This window comes from Lissotriton helveticus, chromosome 7 (genome assembly GCF_964261635.1).
Source record: "Lissotriton helveticus chromosome 7, aLisHel1.1, whole genome shotgun sequence".
NCBI classification, from domain to species: domain Eukaryota; kingdom Metazoa; phylum Chordata; class Amphibia; order Caudata; family Salamandridae; genus Lissotriton; species Lissotriton helveticus.
Genome location: NC_136068.1, coordinates 1,674,721,282 through 1,674,739,302, shown reverse-complemented (window position 1 = coordinate 1,674,739,302; position 18,021 = coordinate 1,674,721,282). Strand labels below are relative to the sequence as shown.

The following is an 18,021-nucleotide window of genomic DNA, read 5'->3' as shown; positions in this document are numbered from 1 at the left end:
TGATATGTCATATGAAATAGCAATGTAATGATCTTTATTGTGTTAAAGGATCTTCCAAAGAGAGAACAGCTGGGGGTTCACAGATATTACTTCAGTAGCTATTCCATTTGCTCCATATGTCAATCCACTTTTTGGGGCACCCTCTAGAAAGATACACAGTTTTTCCCACAGCAGACACCAATACATGTCTGCTTTCCAATCTATAAGTTTGGGCGGTGTTCCGGCTCCCCACAACCTGGCAGGTTCCTTTTTGCGACCATCAGTCCCAACGTGGCCCATATATGGTACCCAAATCTGTGGGCTCCCATACATTTAGAAGACATCTCTTAGCCTTGTTCTCCACCACAGATCCAAGAACTTCACTGAGGCAGGCGTGTACCCCCTTCCAATATATATAGTATATAGTATATGCACACCCTCCCACAGGATATGCATAAATGTGCCCTCCTGACCACATTGTCTCCTACACATGCCCTCATCCGCCCTTCCCATACTGACAAACTGAGTCCCCGTGACATAAATTCTATGGAGGATTTTCAGTTGGACCAGGCACAGCCTGAAGAAGATTGCAAATTCCCGCGGGGATGCCACTGCCTCTTGCCACTCAACGTCATCAAATTCCAACCCATTGCTCCCCGAGTGCTCCCAGATCACTTTGAGAGGGTCGAGCTTTTTATATGTCAAGGACACTGCTCTTGTTTTTAGGTACCCATCAAGTAGCCTGTCTTCCAGCAGCAAGGCATCAGGGAGGATACCCCCTTTCTGTAAGTGCCACGTTAGCGCATGTCTCAGCTGTAAATACCTAAAGTATTCGGTGCTGGCCAGTTTGTATTCTTGTTGCAGGGTGGTGAAGGAGACCACTTCTCCCTTCTGCCATAGGTCACCTATTTTCTTGCGCCCTATCAGGTCCCACTTATCAAATCCCCTTGAACCCCTCAGGGTGCCAAACTGTTCCGAGTCCTACAAGGGAGTAGCAATTGCGAACTTTTGTTTCCACCCCAGGCTTCTATTTACTGTGTACCACACGTGCACTGAATGTCCAGTCTGCCCCATAAGTGATAATCTTTTGGGCCTGGAATAGAGAGCCATGTTGTAGGTACCCTCCGGTAATAACCCTATATCCATTCTGTAACCTAGGTCGTCCCACTGACAGTACATACATTGATTTATAGCTGCTAAGTGGGCCACCCAGTAATACTTTCTTGTGTCTGGTAGCCCAATCCCCCCATCATAACAATTTAGAACCAACTTGGGAAGGGCTATGCGAGGGCGACCATCCCAAAGCAGCTCCATCTGAAGGCTTTCCACCATTTTAATACATTTCAGCTGGACTGAACCTGGGAAATTGTGGAGGACATATAGAAAACATGGCAGAGACATCATTTTAAATAATGCCGCCCTCCTCAATAATGAGAGCGGTTGGGTCTTCCAAGGGGTCACATCTTGTTTTAGTCTCTGTAGCAGGGGGAATCATTTCGATCATAGCTAGTTTTGGGATCTTCAGTGATATAGATTCCAAAAATACTTGAAGCCCTCTTTTGCTTCCTTCATAGGATACCCTCTAGGCAGTGGAGGCGGCTCACCACTAAGGACATATATCAGTGATTTTCACGAGTTGATCTTGTACCCAGAGTATTTCCCAAAGTTGGTGAATATATCCAGTGCTCTGCAGAGCAATGGGTTAGGGGAGGCGAGATAAAGCAGGATGTTGCCCGCATATAGGGAAATGCAGCCTCCTTAGGTTCAAAGCAGTATTACGGTGGGGCATTTAGCCCGACTGGTCAGGGTGCACTAGTTTGCCTATTACCTGGACCAAATGCCTGGCTAGTATTTTTGCGAGTATTTTGGGCTCAACATTTAATAGTGAGATGGGCCTGTAGGAGGAGCATTGCCCTTTGGGTTTGCCACTTTTATATATATTAATCAGTGTGGTAACCCGCTGATCTAGATGGAGCAGCCCCAAGTCTAGGCTTTCCTCAAACATGGCTCACATATTTGGGGCAAGAAAATCTGGCTTCATCTTGTAGAGCTTGTTGGCAGGCCGTTGGGGGCCAGAGCCTTACCGGATTGGAGGCTTCTAATCACTTGAGCAACATCATCGTTAGTAAAATCGCTGTCTAGCAGGTATCTATGTCTAGGAATGGACGTTTTATGTCCCTGATCAGATCCTGTGAGTCTTCTTCCGTTAAGGAAGTGCTTGCGCTATAGATGGAGCCATAGTGGTCCGCAAACTCAATAGCGATCTCTGGTGGGTCTGTTATAACTTCCGCTGAGCCCTTTAGCAGCTCCGGAACCAGTCTGCTCGCCTGCTCTCTTTTATCCAGCCATGCCAATAGTTTCCCCAGCCTTGTCCCCCAGGTCATAGAGCCTACCCTCTCTGTCTCAACTCATTGACTTGGCCGTGTCAGTAGCTATGGTTTTATATTCTGTTTGTTTAAGCTTCAGGGCATGAAGACTGTCTGGTGTCAGTGGTTCCCCGCCATCGTCTTCCATGAGGTGGAATTTCCTCTTCCAAGCAAGTTAGTCACTTCGACTTTTTTTTCCTCACCCGCGCTATCAGCAAGAGTGCCTGACCATGCACTACAGTTTTAAAGGCTTTCCATAGGGTTTGGGATGAACTCACTGATTCCTTATTCTCTAGGTAGTAATTTTTTATAGCTGTTACTACTCTGTCTTTAACCACTGGGTTTCTGAAGTACCACGGGCTGATAGGCGCCAACCGTCCCACTCTCTTCTCACCAATGACAACTTCTACCCACAGCGGGGAGTGATCAGATATACCTCGGGCAAGGTGTCTGATTTCCCTGATGGTCCCCCCTTAGGGCACCGGATTGAGAAGGTAGTCTATACGGAATAGGCTATTGTGTGCCCCAGAATGGAAAGTATGTTGAATGCGATCTGGGTTGAACACTCTCCACACATTCACAAAGCCCATGGCCTCAATGAAGTCTGGGAGACAACCCTGTGAGGGGCTGATGGTACAGGGGGAGAGCGGTCCAGAGAGGCCAACACAGCTGAATTGAAATCTCCTCCTATACCTAGAGAGCCTACTGGGAATGACTACACGATTTTACCCAGGTCACTGAAAGATTGGCCCTGCAGCCCCAGCGGGATATACACTGACACCAGAGTGAGTGTCTTACCTGTTTGATACCGGGCTGAGGAGGGGAGCAGGCGGACACACTTTCCCTCACCTGCTGCTGGGGCCCTGACGCTGTTTGTGCCCCCTGCCGCCGTTGTTTCCAGCTTCACGGCCGCAGTTGGGGGAACTACAGCTCCCAGCAAGCCCTAGGACAACATCCGGCACCGCCCACGCATCCCGAGGACTAGCGCGCACGGAGGCGCTTTCATCCAGGAAGCTCCCATTAAGGAGCGGGGACCTGTTTGATACCGGGCTGAGGAGGGGAGCAGGCGGACACAATTTCCCTCACCTGCTGCTGGGGCCCTGACGCTGTTTGTTCCCCCTGCCGCCGTTGTTTCCAGCTTCACGGCCGCAGTTGGGGGGAACTACAGCTCCCAGCAAGCCCTGGGACAACATCCGGCACCGTCCACGCATCCCGAGGGCTAGCGCGCCCGGAGGCGCTTAAATCCTGGAAGCTCCCTCCGCGTTGCGGACGCGAGCCGACGCCGGGCGAAGCCCGGGCAAAGGGCGGGCCCTCTGAGGTCCTCAGAGGTCGAGGAGGCCGGGCCGGGTGCACCCCCCTAACACTGATATTGTCGGTCTTCCCAAGGTACGTCTTTCCGACAATCTTCGTTTCATCTGGATTGACTGCCGGACAGCTACATATTTTACCTACCACATGAGGGAAATAACGCAGACTTGTGTATATATTACCCTGCCCCTTGCGAACTCCACTGTACGGCATATTGCTTCTCGCATCTTCCCAATTCCTACCCTTACAGTTACAGGTGGTGACACATCTTAGTGAATATAACCACTGCATATTCCGTATTGTACTTGTGCCCTATACTGCGCTTACCTCGGTATTGGGTTTGTCCCGACTCACCCGCTTTTGTGCAATAGTTTCCCTACAGGGGATCCCTTTGTCATCATTGCCATTTAGCGGGGAGAGTGGGAGGGTCCAAGCCCAGTATAACACCTTTTGTTCTTTGTTTGGAATTGAGTAACAGCCTACTTGTGATAACATAAACACTTCCAAACAAACACTATGTCTACTAGGGGCAGTAGAAGCAAAACAGCAAGCTGAGGGGGTTCCAGTGATAGGCCCAATAGATAACTTTATAATAAGAGCCAATGATGCCATAGATCAGGGCATCTCACTCCTGGAGCGCAGGGTTTCGCAAGATTTAGCCCGAGCAAAACGATCATCCCTTGGACTCATTGCATCGGCAAGAACACCAGTTCAGGCCAGAAATATTAATATTGGACCTACAATTGATGTCCGTGCCGATATTCACAGTATATCAAATGAGGTTAATTTATCAGCATCGAACCCCTTAATAGACTCAGATTCAGAATATAGCATGGAACTGGAAAGGTCCCCGGACCTGCTCATCAATCCTACACCATATGAAGCAGTTGTAGATAGTACAAGGCAATTAAGGGGTAGGCGGGAGGGTGCCATACGGAAACAAATAAAACACACAACACAGCCTAGTATGTCTAAGGTTAGAAAGCATAGCGCGCCAAAGCGAAAGCGAAAGCCCAGGAAGGGCGCTAACTCACACACAAATGCAGATGGAACAAATGTAACCATAGAGATAGAAAGCGTAGAGTCTCGGGGATGCCGCTGGGCACAGGGGACAAACTTGATGCAAATACTGCAAATGATCAACTGTTGGAAAGAATGGGTGAACTTTTTTGCATCTATTTGTCCCCTATAGAATCCAGACTTGTACGCATTGAAAAGCAACTAGCTGAATTAAGCGCTCCCATTAAAAACACTCCTAGCAATGGGGCGCCAACTTGTGTGGGACCCAAATCAAGTTCCTCAAAACCCACATGTCCTGAACCCAAGAACCCCCCAGCTCCAACCTTAACTACAAAGCCCAAAACCCCACAAGCTCCATGTAAAGGAACCGCTGCCAATCAACTGGCAGCAAACACTATTGTTAATCCTACCGTTAATCTTTATGCGACCAAAGCAGCCTCAAAGTTAGGGAAGGGGCAAAATACTGCCCAGAGCAAGGGGATTCCAAACAGCCAAACTAATAATTCTGCCCAAAATCCCCCAAGGGCTCAGCCCGTCCAAAATACGACAACTAACATGAGGCAGATTCCTCCCCGCATCAGCCTGCCGCCTGAATGCGGGGCGTACGTGCTGGTCCTAGTTAATGTCCCCAAACTTAGGAAGGACCAAGAAGAAACCCCCACGTCCCTTAAGAATAAGACCCTACACTGGTTAATTACAAATTGTAACTTCCCAATGGAAGGGGCAAGGTAGATCATTCATACCCAGATAGTGGGATGGGTAGGCCCACTGAAGAAAAAGGTCGAGGGGGACTGCATAATCGTAAATTTTAAGAACCCCCAATGGGCGGAAAAAACTCTGGCTAACGCACCACTGCCCTCATCATGGGAATTTAACACCACCCTGCTCCCATTGTTTTTTTTTTATAGACACTTGATTTCCCCTAAGTCGAATATGGCGAATAATCCTGTTGTGCCTTTTCAGGACCCACATTTCTGTACTAGGATTGAGTCTCCATTCTTTCACCAGAATCAAGATCTCAATTCCCTGAAGGGCCCTGCCCAGTGCCATCAGGCCCCAATGCCAGCATATCCGTTGTATTACCCTCACTTTCCCACTATGCCCCAGTACGACCACAGGGAAAGGTCACGTACAACAATTACCCCAAATCAGAATAAGCATCAGAATGCAGTAAGGCTCTATTTAATATCCCAACCTATAATAGGTTCGAATATGCCTTTTCAATTTTAGATGAGCAGGATTGACTGGATCATAGGGTAGGTAACAACATTGGAAGTATAGGTACAAGCAATGACAACAAGGGATATCTATTATCAGTAGAAGATAGAACAACTCAGGAAAGATTAACTGGTGATATGGACGGCAATAGTGGTTGTCCAAGAGTTGGCTATATTAACGAAGAACATCTACTAACAACACCAGCTAACGCCACCCAGGGAACACTAATACATGACCACACTGCTACACTTATAACCACACATGAATACAAAATTACTACATTGCCCGAACCCGATGTGAACATAGTGAGGAGTCTTGGGAACAAGCCTACTAGACATCCCAGTTATCGTGGTTTGTCAATTCTTAGCTGGAATGTAGCTGGGCTAGAATCAAGGCTCTCAGATCCTCAAGGGGCCAAGATAAATGATGGCATAGACATCGTTATGTTTCAGGAGACCTGGGCTGTTGGGAACCTACACATAGAGGGCTATCACTGTTTCAGTGTAACGGCGCCCAAACCCAGTTTTGGCCGAGCTGTGGGCGGTTTGTTTATTGGGATTAAGATATTGGCTGGTGGCACAATTAGAGATTTGTCTAGAGGGAATCTCAATATACAAATTCTTGAATACAAGTTAAAGACCCGGATTTATTTAATCAATTTTTATAATAATGATTTTTACTGCGTACCTAATAAGAACTTTGAGGCACTTGCAAAGACCTTACACAATCTGGAATTTAGCCCACAGGCTGATGTTGGGTCAGGGATTTTAATTGGGGGTGACTTCAATGCAAAGATACTAAAGAATTACGGAACTGAGGATAGGACCCACTTAGATCAAGCGGAACGAAGGGGCATTGAATTAGCCAACATACTAACTGAGTTCACCCTTGGTGATGCCATGGGACCAGGCCACACTTCTAGTGCTTTTCATGCTCCTACGTTCAGAGGTAGGGACAATTTTTCCACCATTGATTATATCTTTATGTCGCCCCATTTAATAGATTGTATAGTAAAGGCTCCAGTGATGGAGACATCGTTTGGCAATCAAAATCCACTTACAGTAACTTTGGATTTAGCCCCTAGTTCGGTTTACACGAACTTAAATGGTGCAAGGGACATCACACCCTCGGTTGATGGTTTGCGACTAAAATGGAGGGGGGTTGATAGCGGGGTAATTTTGGATAGTGTACAAACTAAATACCCGCACTTGATTAACTCCTGCCAATCCATGGACGGTAACCACCACAGGATAATTGCTGATTTTGACAAATTGTGTTCATCCATAAAAACTCTCCTGTCAGTGCCGTTACCAAAGGAAGGGAAAGAACCAAGGTGGTTTGATTCGGCCTGTTCACTGGCAACTAGGGAATTACGAAGGGCACTTACTACTAAACCCAGGTGTATAACGGCTGTTCAGACAGCTAGGAAACAGTACAAACTTAAAATAGCTGGAAGAAAGGCTGCACTACTCTCGGAACAGTGGGAGTCGCTGGTCGCCAGCGCAAATCTGGGGGGCAGTGGGCCCTTCTGGTCCGCAGTTAGGAAAACAAGAGAAATGGGTAAAAAGCTAACACCAATTAGCTGTAATATAACTAGTAGTGTATGGGAGGCCCACTTCTCTAAAATCTATGCCGCACCACCCGAGGAGTCGATGACTTTCAGCCAAGGACAGCTGTGTGGCCTTCAGATTGATGCCCACGAAGTAGAAATAGCTATAAAAGAGAGCCTTGGAAACAAGGCACCAGGCCCTGATGGTCTGCCTATTGATATTATTAAGTACAGGCCAGATCTATGGGCACCAATTCTTCTTAATATCTTTAACAGCTTGCCAACAGTATCTATGCCTACTACCTGGGCAACCAGCACCATCGTCCCAATCTTTAAAAAGGGAGACAGGTCGGACCCAGTCAACTATCGTCCGATCTCCCTTTTGGATAATACCTTAAAAATCTCGGGGCGAGTAATTTATAACAGGGTGCTTGAATGGACTGAAGACACAGACTTATTGGACCCGTGTCAGATGGGATACAGGAGCGGGGTGGGGACAGTGGAGCAATGCTTGTACCTAAAATTGATAATTGACAAGTATAGCATTGCTCGATCATCTCCTATTTTTCTTGCTTTTATGGATCTTTCATCCACCTTTGATTTAGTGAATAGATCTAAACTCTGGACCATTTTACTGAATTACGGGCTAGACGAGGCTCTTGTTAACTTCCTGGCCTACCTACACACTGATCTTAAAGCACAGGTCAGGATTGGAATGGGTGGTGAAGTCTCTGGAGCTATTGATATCGGCAGGGGGGTGAGACAGGGGTGCATTTTAGCACCCCTGTTGTTCATTATCTACATTAATGGCTTAGCCGGAAGTCTTAAACAAGTTACTAGTGACGTACCGATAATCCTGGGGAAACCTCTACCAGTGTTACTATACGCGGACGATGCGGTGCTTATGGCCCGCACACCAAATGCCCTCCGTTTACTTGTTCAAAGCTTTGTCCAATATATGGAGGGATTACATCTGCGTGTAAATTTAAATTTTTTTTTTATCATGTCATGTGGCCCTGGGAAATGGATGCTCAACACCATACACATAGGGACAGATAAACTCGAATCCGTGCCTATATTTACTTACTTAGGGTTGGTTTTCGCTGCGAACGGCTCGTGGAGTGGGCTTTTGGCCCACGCCAAGAGCAAGTTCTCGAAAGCCACCAATTCTATCTTGAGCTTGCCTCGCCCGAAGAAAATAGGTGCCACAAGAGCTATCTTAAAATGTTTTAGACTACAGTGCCTACCAGTAGCCTCATATGGAGCTGAGGTTTGGGGGTTGGGAAGTAGCCCATGCATCCAATGGGAAGAAAGTCGTTTTTGCAGGAAAATACTGGGCGCCCCAATCTCATCTTCTGATTTTATCTGTCATAATGAATTAAACCTCCCTTATGTATGTGATTTTATCAGAGCCAGACCAGCACTATTCTGGGTTAGGGTTTGGAGGAACAACTCAGCCACCCTTACACATGGTGATTCCATGGCTCGCAGGAGTCTCTAAAACACTAAGCTCCGTGGACAGAGGTAATCTTTTCTCCGACCCCACCAAGATTGAGCTGAAGGACAATACTGAGGTTAAACACGCACTGTATGCACTTTATAAATCTGAACGGATGGGAAGAGAATTACCAAAATCAACTGTTGCAAAATATATGGGAAACGAACTGTGTAGGCAACCACTCCCGCCCTACCTTACTCTACCCATGACCAACTGGGAGAGATCACTTTTGTTTCGTTTAAGTGCGGGTTCAGTGAAATTTTTGTTGTCCTTCCCTTTGGGTTATCGACATAGCACAGACTATAATCCATGCCCGTGTGATGGTGTTACCACACAGGATGATTTGCACTTCCTATTCTCCTGTAAATTTATCTAAGATATATCAAATGGTTTTTAACCCCATATTTTAGGAAACATAGACCATTGTCGCTGGAGGATTCTTATTTAATGTTGGTTTCCCTGGATTCAGATGAATTAATTTTTCGCACTAGCACTTTCTTGAGACTGATAATACGAGTGCGCAAAATGATGGAAAATCCCTGAAATTAGCCTTATCAAAACTGTATTACATTTTAATCATGAATTTTTGTATGATGTGTTATGTAAATGAATTGTTTTTATGTGGTACTTTTATGAATTTTATGAAATTCGAATAAAGGTCTTTTGAAACTTGAAACTTGAGTGTCTTACCCTCCCACTGCCTGGAAATCACCGCATACCTACCCATCCCATCGGTCCATGTATGTTGTATTGACATCGGAAAGGAATTCTTGATCAGGATACCCACTCCCCTGGAACCCGCGGTAAAACCAGAGTGGGTCAACAGCCGGTAGCCCCATCTGCCCATGGCCTTGCAGGAGTTACCTACCAGGTTCATCTCTTCGAGAAGCACCATATCTGGAGCTTGCCACTTGATATATTGCATTATTATACTATGCTTTACTTTGTCCCCAAACCCATTTACATTCCAGCTTAGGAGCTTAAAGATCTTATCACAGTGCTTCCCCATGTGTAGGTGCAAAGATTTTGTATCTCATCTCTCTTTTAGTAATGTGCAATACTGCTCTCTTTAACAGAACATAGAACAACCCCACTCCACCCCAACTCCCCCCCTCCCTGCTCCCGTGCACTGTGGGCCTGGAACTGCTCATGTTTCAACTATGCAGAGTGCCTATCGCCCAAACTATACTAGGGGGTGTAAGCTTCGCCACCCCAAGCACCTCCTAAGTCCAAAAAGTGATGCGCCCTGCCATATAGGCACACCCAATACCAAAAAAGGATATATAGGACAATCAATCAATGCTGTCAAACCATCGCCCAACACACATGTTCAGCCGCTGCATCAGTTCGAAGGCACTGCTGGGCAGTGTGCGAAGATCAATTACCAGCACCACACGCTCATCAGATTGAGTCATTAGATGAACCGGCCCGGGCCGCTCCTTGGCGGGCTGTATGGTCCCTTGCATCTCTCCATCCTTCAAGCCAGTCTGCAACTGCCTCAGGTGCATCAAAGAACCTGACCCTTCCATCGGCTTCGACATTGAGTTGGCCAGGAAATAACATGGTGCGTTTAAGTCCCTTGTCTCTAAGTCTCTTCTTCACCTCCAGAAAGGAATGCTGTTGCTGCTTTACATTAGAGGTCAAATTTGGAAAAAAGGAGATCTCTGAATTCTCATATTACAAGGGAGGGGGGCTAATAGGCGAGCGTCTGCAATATGGCATCTCTGTCTCTGAAATGTAGAAGTCTTGCCAACATAGCGCACGGAGGCGCACCAGGTTTGGGGCATCCTCCAGGGACTCTATGCACCTTTTCAACCACAAAGAAGTTAGACAACCCCTTATGCTGATGGTGTTGAAGTATAAGTTCTTCCACAAATAGGTCCACGGCAGGACCCTCTGCCCTACCTGGCAGACCTATAATCCTCATGGTATTTCTTCCGGTGCAACCTTCATAGTCATCCAGTTTATCCTCTGCTAATTTGTGAAAGGTCTGTAGGTCCTTGATAGCTTGCTGCATTTGCGTTGCATCTCCCATGAGGCTGGCAGTGACGATTTCCATTTGCTTCACTCTCTTTCCAGTTTTAGTTAGGTCAGCTCAGATCAGCATGACTTCAGACGTGATTGTGTCCATCTTCTGCTCAAGGGAGGAGTGTACAGCTGAGATGGCGTCCATGACATCTTTTAACGTTGAGTCCAGGAGTTCCCCCTCAGATCAAGTTATCCGTTTCCCCTTGTCACTGTGTTTGGGTTCCGTCCGCTTTGGCAGTGCATATTTGTCTAGTCTACTCTGTTGTGCCATTTTCGCACCCTTGGCAGATCAACCCCATGCAGACTCCAGGTCTCCCACTCCTCAACGGTAATGCCCTCTGCCCTCAGGCGACCAGCCTTGTCGTGCGGCTCACTTATGATGTTTCTCTGTTACCAGCATCAGCGGGGGAGGCCCCATATACCAGGTCATTGCATATACAAGTTGTCGGTTGGTGGGACCAATGTGATCTTCTCTTTTGCCCCACCGTGACAATAGTGCTGATTCTACTGGGGCTCCGAGTTCGGTTATTCAGCTGGGCCACCGAGCCAGTCTCTGGCCCACCACAGCGGTGGAGAGGGCCAGATCAGCTTTTCCCACTCAGGCACAGCCTCATGGTCAGCCCTCCAGAGGCCAGCGGTCCAAGTCCAGACCGGCAGCCGTGCCATCGTTCTTCCACTCCTCAGCGGTAATCCCCTCTGCCCCATGGCGACCAGCCTTATCGTCCAGCTCACTTATGATGATTCTCTGTCACCAGCAGGGATCACTGCACGTACTTATTGATGGTAGATGGGGGCCACTGTGACCTTTTCTTTTGCCCCAGCGGTAATTTAACTGGGTCACTGAGTTTGTTTATTCAGCTGGGTCGCCCAGCCAGCTTCGGCCCACCCCCTCAGGCACAGCCTCAACCTCAGCCCTTCAGAGGCCGGTGGTCCAAGTCTAGACCGGCAGCTGTGCCGTCTTTCCTGCCGTTCAGCGTCCCATGAGGCTGTCTTCTACCATTACAGCAGCTGGCCGATCGGGACACACGCATTCACCACCCACTGCAGCCACCGCCGCAGGCTCTGGTCACGCAACACTGGCATGAGCACTCATCCGTCCTTCGCGGGCGGTCGGGCCACAGACACTTGCATCAGGGTCAGGATGTCGGGACTCGGACTGCCTCCCACTGCCACAGGCCCGACTGCAGAAACATTTACGGCCTTGTGTTCACTAAGGGCTGGACCAAATAGTGCACCACGCCCAGCTCTCCAATGTGGCAGTTCCCGGCCTCTGATCTCGGACAGGTCACAGCTTTGAATGCCGCGGGGAAACAATGAACCGCCCTTGACTGGATCCAATCCTTTCTCACCGGCGAACCCAGAGGATCAGACTCCCTCCCTTCGTCTCCAAACCCATCGACATCAACTGCGGAATACCACAAGGATCATCGCTAAGCCCCATGTTCTTCAACATCTACATGGCCCCCCTCACTGCCATTGTCAGACAGCATGGGCTCAGCATTGTATCCTAAGCCGATGACACCCAACTCATCTGCTCACTCACGAAGAAGCCTGAAGATACCAGACTCTTTTTCAAGGAAGGAATGAAGAAGGTGAAAACCTGGGTGAAAGACAGCTGTTTGAAGCTCAAATCAGAGAAGACCGAGGTCCTCACCCCGGACCCTGCACCTCCACCTGGTGGCCCACCGCCCTCGGGAACCCACAGACCCCTACAGACCACATACGAAACCTCTGCATCATCCTCAACTCCTCCCTCTCCACAAACCGCCAGATCAACGCCATCACCTCCACCAGTTTCAACTGCCTATGCATCCTCCGCAAGACCTTCAAATAGATCCCCCTGACTGCAGAAGGACCCTCACCCACGCACTCATAACCAGCAAACTGGACTACGGCATCGCCCTATACGCCGGAATCAACAGAACCCTTCTACACAAACTCCAAACCATCCAGAACGCCGCAGCCAGACTCATCCTCAGGAGTGTGCATCACGAACACATGACCCAACACCTAGGAGACCTCCACTGGCTCCCTGTTGAGAAGAGGGCCACCTTCAAACTCCTCAACAATGCCTACAAATCACTCAACAATATCGGACCCAAATACCTCAATGAGAGAGTATCCTTCCACGTACCCAAGAGGAACCTCCGCTCTTCAGACCTCGTCCTGGCAGAAGTCCTCCGTATCTGCAGAAACAGAACAGGCGGGAGAGCCTTCTCCTACTTTGCAGCTAAGACCTGGAATTGTTTTGGAATGCTGCTATTATTGCAGTGTTTTGTTTTGTGGTATGGTGTGCAGTTTTGGTTATTTTGTGAGGCTGTTCTGTCATTGAACTCTAGCTGGTATCTGTCAGCTTAAGTTTGCAAAAATGTTTTTGTCATATATTACTACCGCAATGGATTTCCTGCCAAGCCATTAGAGGGGTAAGCACAGGCTCATTAAGTGACTTTTATTGTTCAGCCTGACAAGGATTGTGGACATTATTTGAGTGTGACTTCCACCACTTTCAAATATTAGCCCCATTTCTTGCAAGTAATATACAGAATTATTATTGATTTAATTAATATGACTTCAATTGTATGTTAATTCAAAGTGCCCATGACTTCCTCAATAATCAGGTGGTGAAGATGTGTTTGCTGGAGCATGCATAAATATCAAGCTTCCTAAAGAGGGCACTGTTAGGTCTCTGAAAGCTCACGCCTTGTACGACTTTTGAAATCCAGGTTTTATAAGTGAACCCATCTTTTCTCTTCTTCTCTAGAGTTGGTTGTGCTGAGAATTTGCCATTCGAAGATAGCTCTGTTGATCTGATCACTACTTCTGTTGCTGCTCACTGGTTCAACACAGAGGAGTTCTTAAAAGAATCAGATCGTGTCCTTAAACCCAATGGCTGCCTGGCGATATACTCTTTGCATCCACATTATAATCTTTACTACAAAGAATGCTCTCAAAGTTTAACGCATGCTTTCAATGAGGTGAGTGATCACACAATTATTATTTGACAACATTTTAAATACGCACATCAGACTTAGGAAGCAGCCTCAAAGATCTTGATTTTTGGCTTAAGGTTCGAGAACCCATATCTTTTTTGAACAGTCATGGTAATAGAAGTACCTAGCAAGTGCCTGGGCTTGCATAAAAAATAAAGAACTAAGGGCCTTATTTATTTATTTATTTGCATCGCGTTTCCACCAGGCAACGTGGTACATGCATGATGCTAACCTCTAAGTCAGATTTTTGAAACCACGCAAGGCCACTTTACAGGGCTCTGAGTGGCTTAAAAAATCTGGAGTGTCACAATGCAAGCAATTCACTACATTGCATTACTCTGCATTGGAAGACATTCCATGGTCATTATGGGGGTGTTCCCAAGCAACTTCCATGGATTTTGATTTATCCGTAAATTTACTAGGTGGATGCACAAAGATCTTACACCTTCCCAGGAGGAGGCGTATCAAGGAGAAATATCTCTATTTCTCCTAATTTCTTCCTCTTCTTATGTGAGCTGCATTCTGCAGCGCTCATAAAAGAGGGAGATGCCTCCCAGGATTGTTTTTGTGCAGGATCGTTTTTGTGCAGGAAGGGGCACCTGCCTGCACAAAAACAATCCTGCATGCAACCCATGGTGCAAGGGTGTCAGTGTTGGCACTAAGCTACAAAAATGGAGCCAGTGCAAGAAAAATGACAGGAATGTGCTGTATAGCCTTAAATAGGATGCATTTCTGCCCTCTAGCCATCATGCAGTGCAGCACAGCAAGGTGACTTACAGCGCTGCACTGTGCCAAAGTCTCTTAATGAACCCCTAGATGCACAGTGTTTGGAGTGCATCTAGGGGCATGCAAGGTCATGCAGGTGTAGCATGTATTCCTGCAACATAGTTACGGTTGAAACTTTAATTAGCCTGGAATAAATGACAAACATGACGTTTTTTGAATTAATGGGGCGCGCTGTATTTACAAGAATATGGTGCTAACCTGTGTTTTCACTTGCGCTGGCTCGAACAAAAGCTCCCTACTATCAATAGAGTCACCCTTGCACCATGGTGCAATGGTGCCTATGATGCATGGATGATTGCCAATGTGCAAGAAGGGGCACCTTCCTGCACATAAACAATCATTAAAGGCGATTTGCTCCTTCCAAGCGTGCTGCAGATGCAGCACACAAAGAAAGAGCAAAAACAAGGAGAAATACAATTATTTATCCTTGTTGCACTCATTTAACACCTGCTATTGAGTGGCTTTATGCAGGTACGCACATGCAAAGGTAACAATATTTACAAAGTGCTGCTTTGGTAAGTATGGCGCAGGGCATTGTGCAATGAGAGCATCCTAAAAAGTGACGCTCCAGTGGCACAATGCCTGTATAAATATGTCCTATTGTGTACTTTTCAAAAATTCACAAAAGGACATATCACACAATTTTGCATATCTTTTTAAGGTGCAAAAGTGCATTTTGGTACAAATTCCCCATTGATGTAACATCAAGGGGGTGTTAGGGGCTTTTCTCTGGACATCTAGAAGCAAATATCACATTTACATGCGCAAAAATCACATTTTGTGAACAATCAGCACGGCCATGGTGTTACGGTTGGATGCAAAATCACTTTCAGACACAAAAAATAGTAGTGAGATGTTCATCATCATCACTTTATTTTAACTGTGTTTACAGAGCATAACAGTTCATAGATACATATTTAATTCATCAGAAATTCCATAAAGAGTATAAAAACCAGTTAAAAACGATCGTGAAAACACTAAAAGAAAACCTATAATTAATTCCGGCAAATGTGCATTCTTCTAGATTTTAGGGACATGCATAAGAAAGATACGACACAGTAACAAACATAGTGATCAGGCAGCATTTTTAAGATTGACATTCTAGGACTACTTTGTCTAAAATTGTGTATTGGCATGATTGGCAGAATATACCTTTTGCGGTGTTCCAAACAAAATATTAAAATATGTATGTCGATTGTAAAGATACCCTATTCATATAGGTCACCCAACATGCAGGGAGTTAAGTTTAGCCTGAATCTCAATAGTAAAAATCTGTTGTGCAAGTTTGTCAAGGAAGTCAGATAACACTATTGCCCCCTGATTAGTGGCGGTCCCTCACGATATACTCGCATCATGAATTTAAAACTATTGAGTTGATTCCTTTTTTCCATCATATAATTTAAAAAGCATGCTTTATTGATTTTTTTAGATATTCTGGCAGGTACTTGGGGTTTTAAAAATAGTTTTTAGGCATAGGGAAATCAGGTTATTTTTAACATACAATAGCCATGAGATATTTTGTGCATGTTCCAGAGTAAGGCAGTCCCCCATGAACTGATGGGTTAAATCAACAGGATCTCTTCTCTATATGGACTGTGATACAAGGATTGGGACCAAGGATATATGGTCTGATATGTAGGGAACTTTCAGTGCAATATTGCAATTGTTGTTAGAACATCTTTTAGGGAGGCCCACCAGATTCTTCCAGAATGTATCTTATGCTGTTTGCAGGGTTGCATGCTTAGTATGTCCCCACACACCAGCTCCGTAAGTAGCTACTGCTATGGACTTGAACATACCCTTTTCACAACATCTAGGGGTTTCGAGCCAAACTTTTTGTTAAAAGAGAATAAAGCAGCAATACATTTTTCTAGCATGAAGCCCCTGTTCCTCACCATTTGGGACCATGATAGCGGAAGTTCACACCTAAGTAGGAAAATTTATCTGTCTGAGCCACTCTCTGGCCTGCTATGCAAAATGTTGAGGCTTTCTTCGCCTTCGGCCCCGTCACTAACATTTTGTATAATTACTAGATTATGCATGAAGTTAACAAAGGAGTCTAGGAGCTTCTGAAGAGCCAGACCAGCTCTCTATATTAGGACCGCATCATCTGCATAGAGGAGGATGGGAGTGTGGACTGTGTTCATCTTTGGGACATCAGGGGTTAAATCTAATAAAGGGGCCTCTACTCCATTGGTGTAAAATGAGACGAGAAATGGGGTGAGAACACAACCCTGACGAACTTCCGTATTAACAGGGAACCACCTTGTGCACTCTCCCTGCTTTCCATAGCAAACGCAAGCTTATTATTTGTGCACTGGGAAAAAGCTTCCTTAACCTCTAAAAAATTTAAAGTAAGAACGCGGGTGGATTAGAGCCAATACTATTCATGGACAGTTGCCTTCTTTCACTCCCAGTAATAAATATTTTGGAAAAGTAGGCCACCCATAAATATTCATCCACATGGCTATCTAGGTTAAGGTATAGGGATGATTTCAGGAATATGGCATTAATTACATTCCAAAATTCCCTGAAAGTATTTCAGGTGGACGGCTGCTGTAGTTGTTCTCAGGCTTCCTCCTTCAGTGCTTCTAGTCTAGCCTTCCTGGCATCTTTGTAGAGTTTTCGTGATAACTTGACCACTGTTCTATCAGTCATTAGGGCCATATGTAGGGCCTTATGTAGATTTTAGAGCACTCTGGTACAATTTTGGTCAAACCACTGTTTGGTGGCTACACCCTTCTTTGTTAAATTATTTTTTACCTCACACAGTCTTGACTCAAAAGCATTCACAACAACCTTGAATGGGTCAGTATTAACCCTGGGCAGAGTATGCAGAGTGGCACTCCACAGAGTTCCACATAGGTAAAACTCTGTGGAACTCCGCTCCGCCCCAGTCCCACCTACAATTAAAAAAAGATTTTAAAAAACCACTTACCTGCTCTCTGGTATCTGCGGGCCATCCTCCACCTCGCTGTGATGTCACTCCTCCTTGCTACCATCCTCCTCACCATCGCAGGTCACAATTTCCTACGTTCTATGTCTTCTGTATACTGTGCATTTTCAGTTCACGTAATTCGTAAAGTGTAGGGATTTGCAGCAGCGGCAACGAAAAGGTGACGGCGAGGAGGAGAGACAACATCGCGAGGAGGAGGACGGTCCGCAGACACCAGAGAGCAGGTAAGAGGGTTTTTTGTCTTATGCTGTGGTGTAAGGGCTGATGGGCGTACTGCTCCCTACATAGAGTAGGAGTGTTACATCAACTTTGCATTCCCAGTG

At 46.2% G+C, this 18,021-nt stretch overlaps 1 protein-coding gene across 1 annotated transcript in view; it reads left to right on the top strand.

Annotated features, from left to right (window-relative positions):
- Nucleotides 1-18,021, top strand: part of LOC144767611 (putative methyltransferase DDB_G0268948) — a 342,613-nt gene that overhangs the window by 66,506 nt on the left and 258,086 nt on the right. The window contains exon 4 of the mRNA XM_078651014.1: nt 13,728-13,941. Coding sequence (XP_078507140.1) covers nt 13,728-13,941 — 214 coding nt within the window. The remainder of the gene's footprint in view (nt 1-13,727; nt 13,942-18,021) is intronic.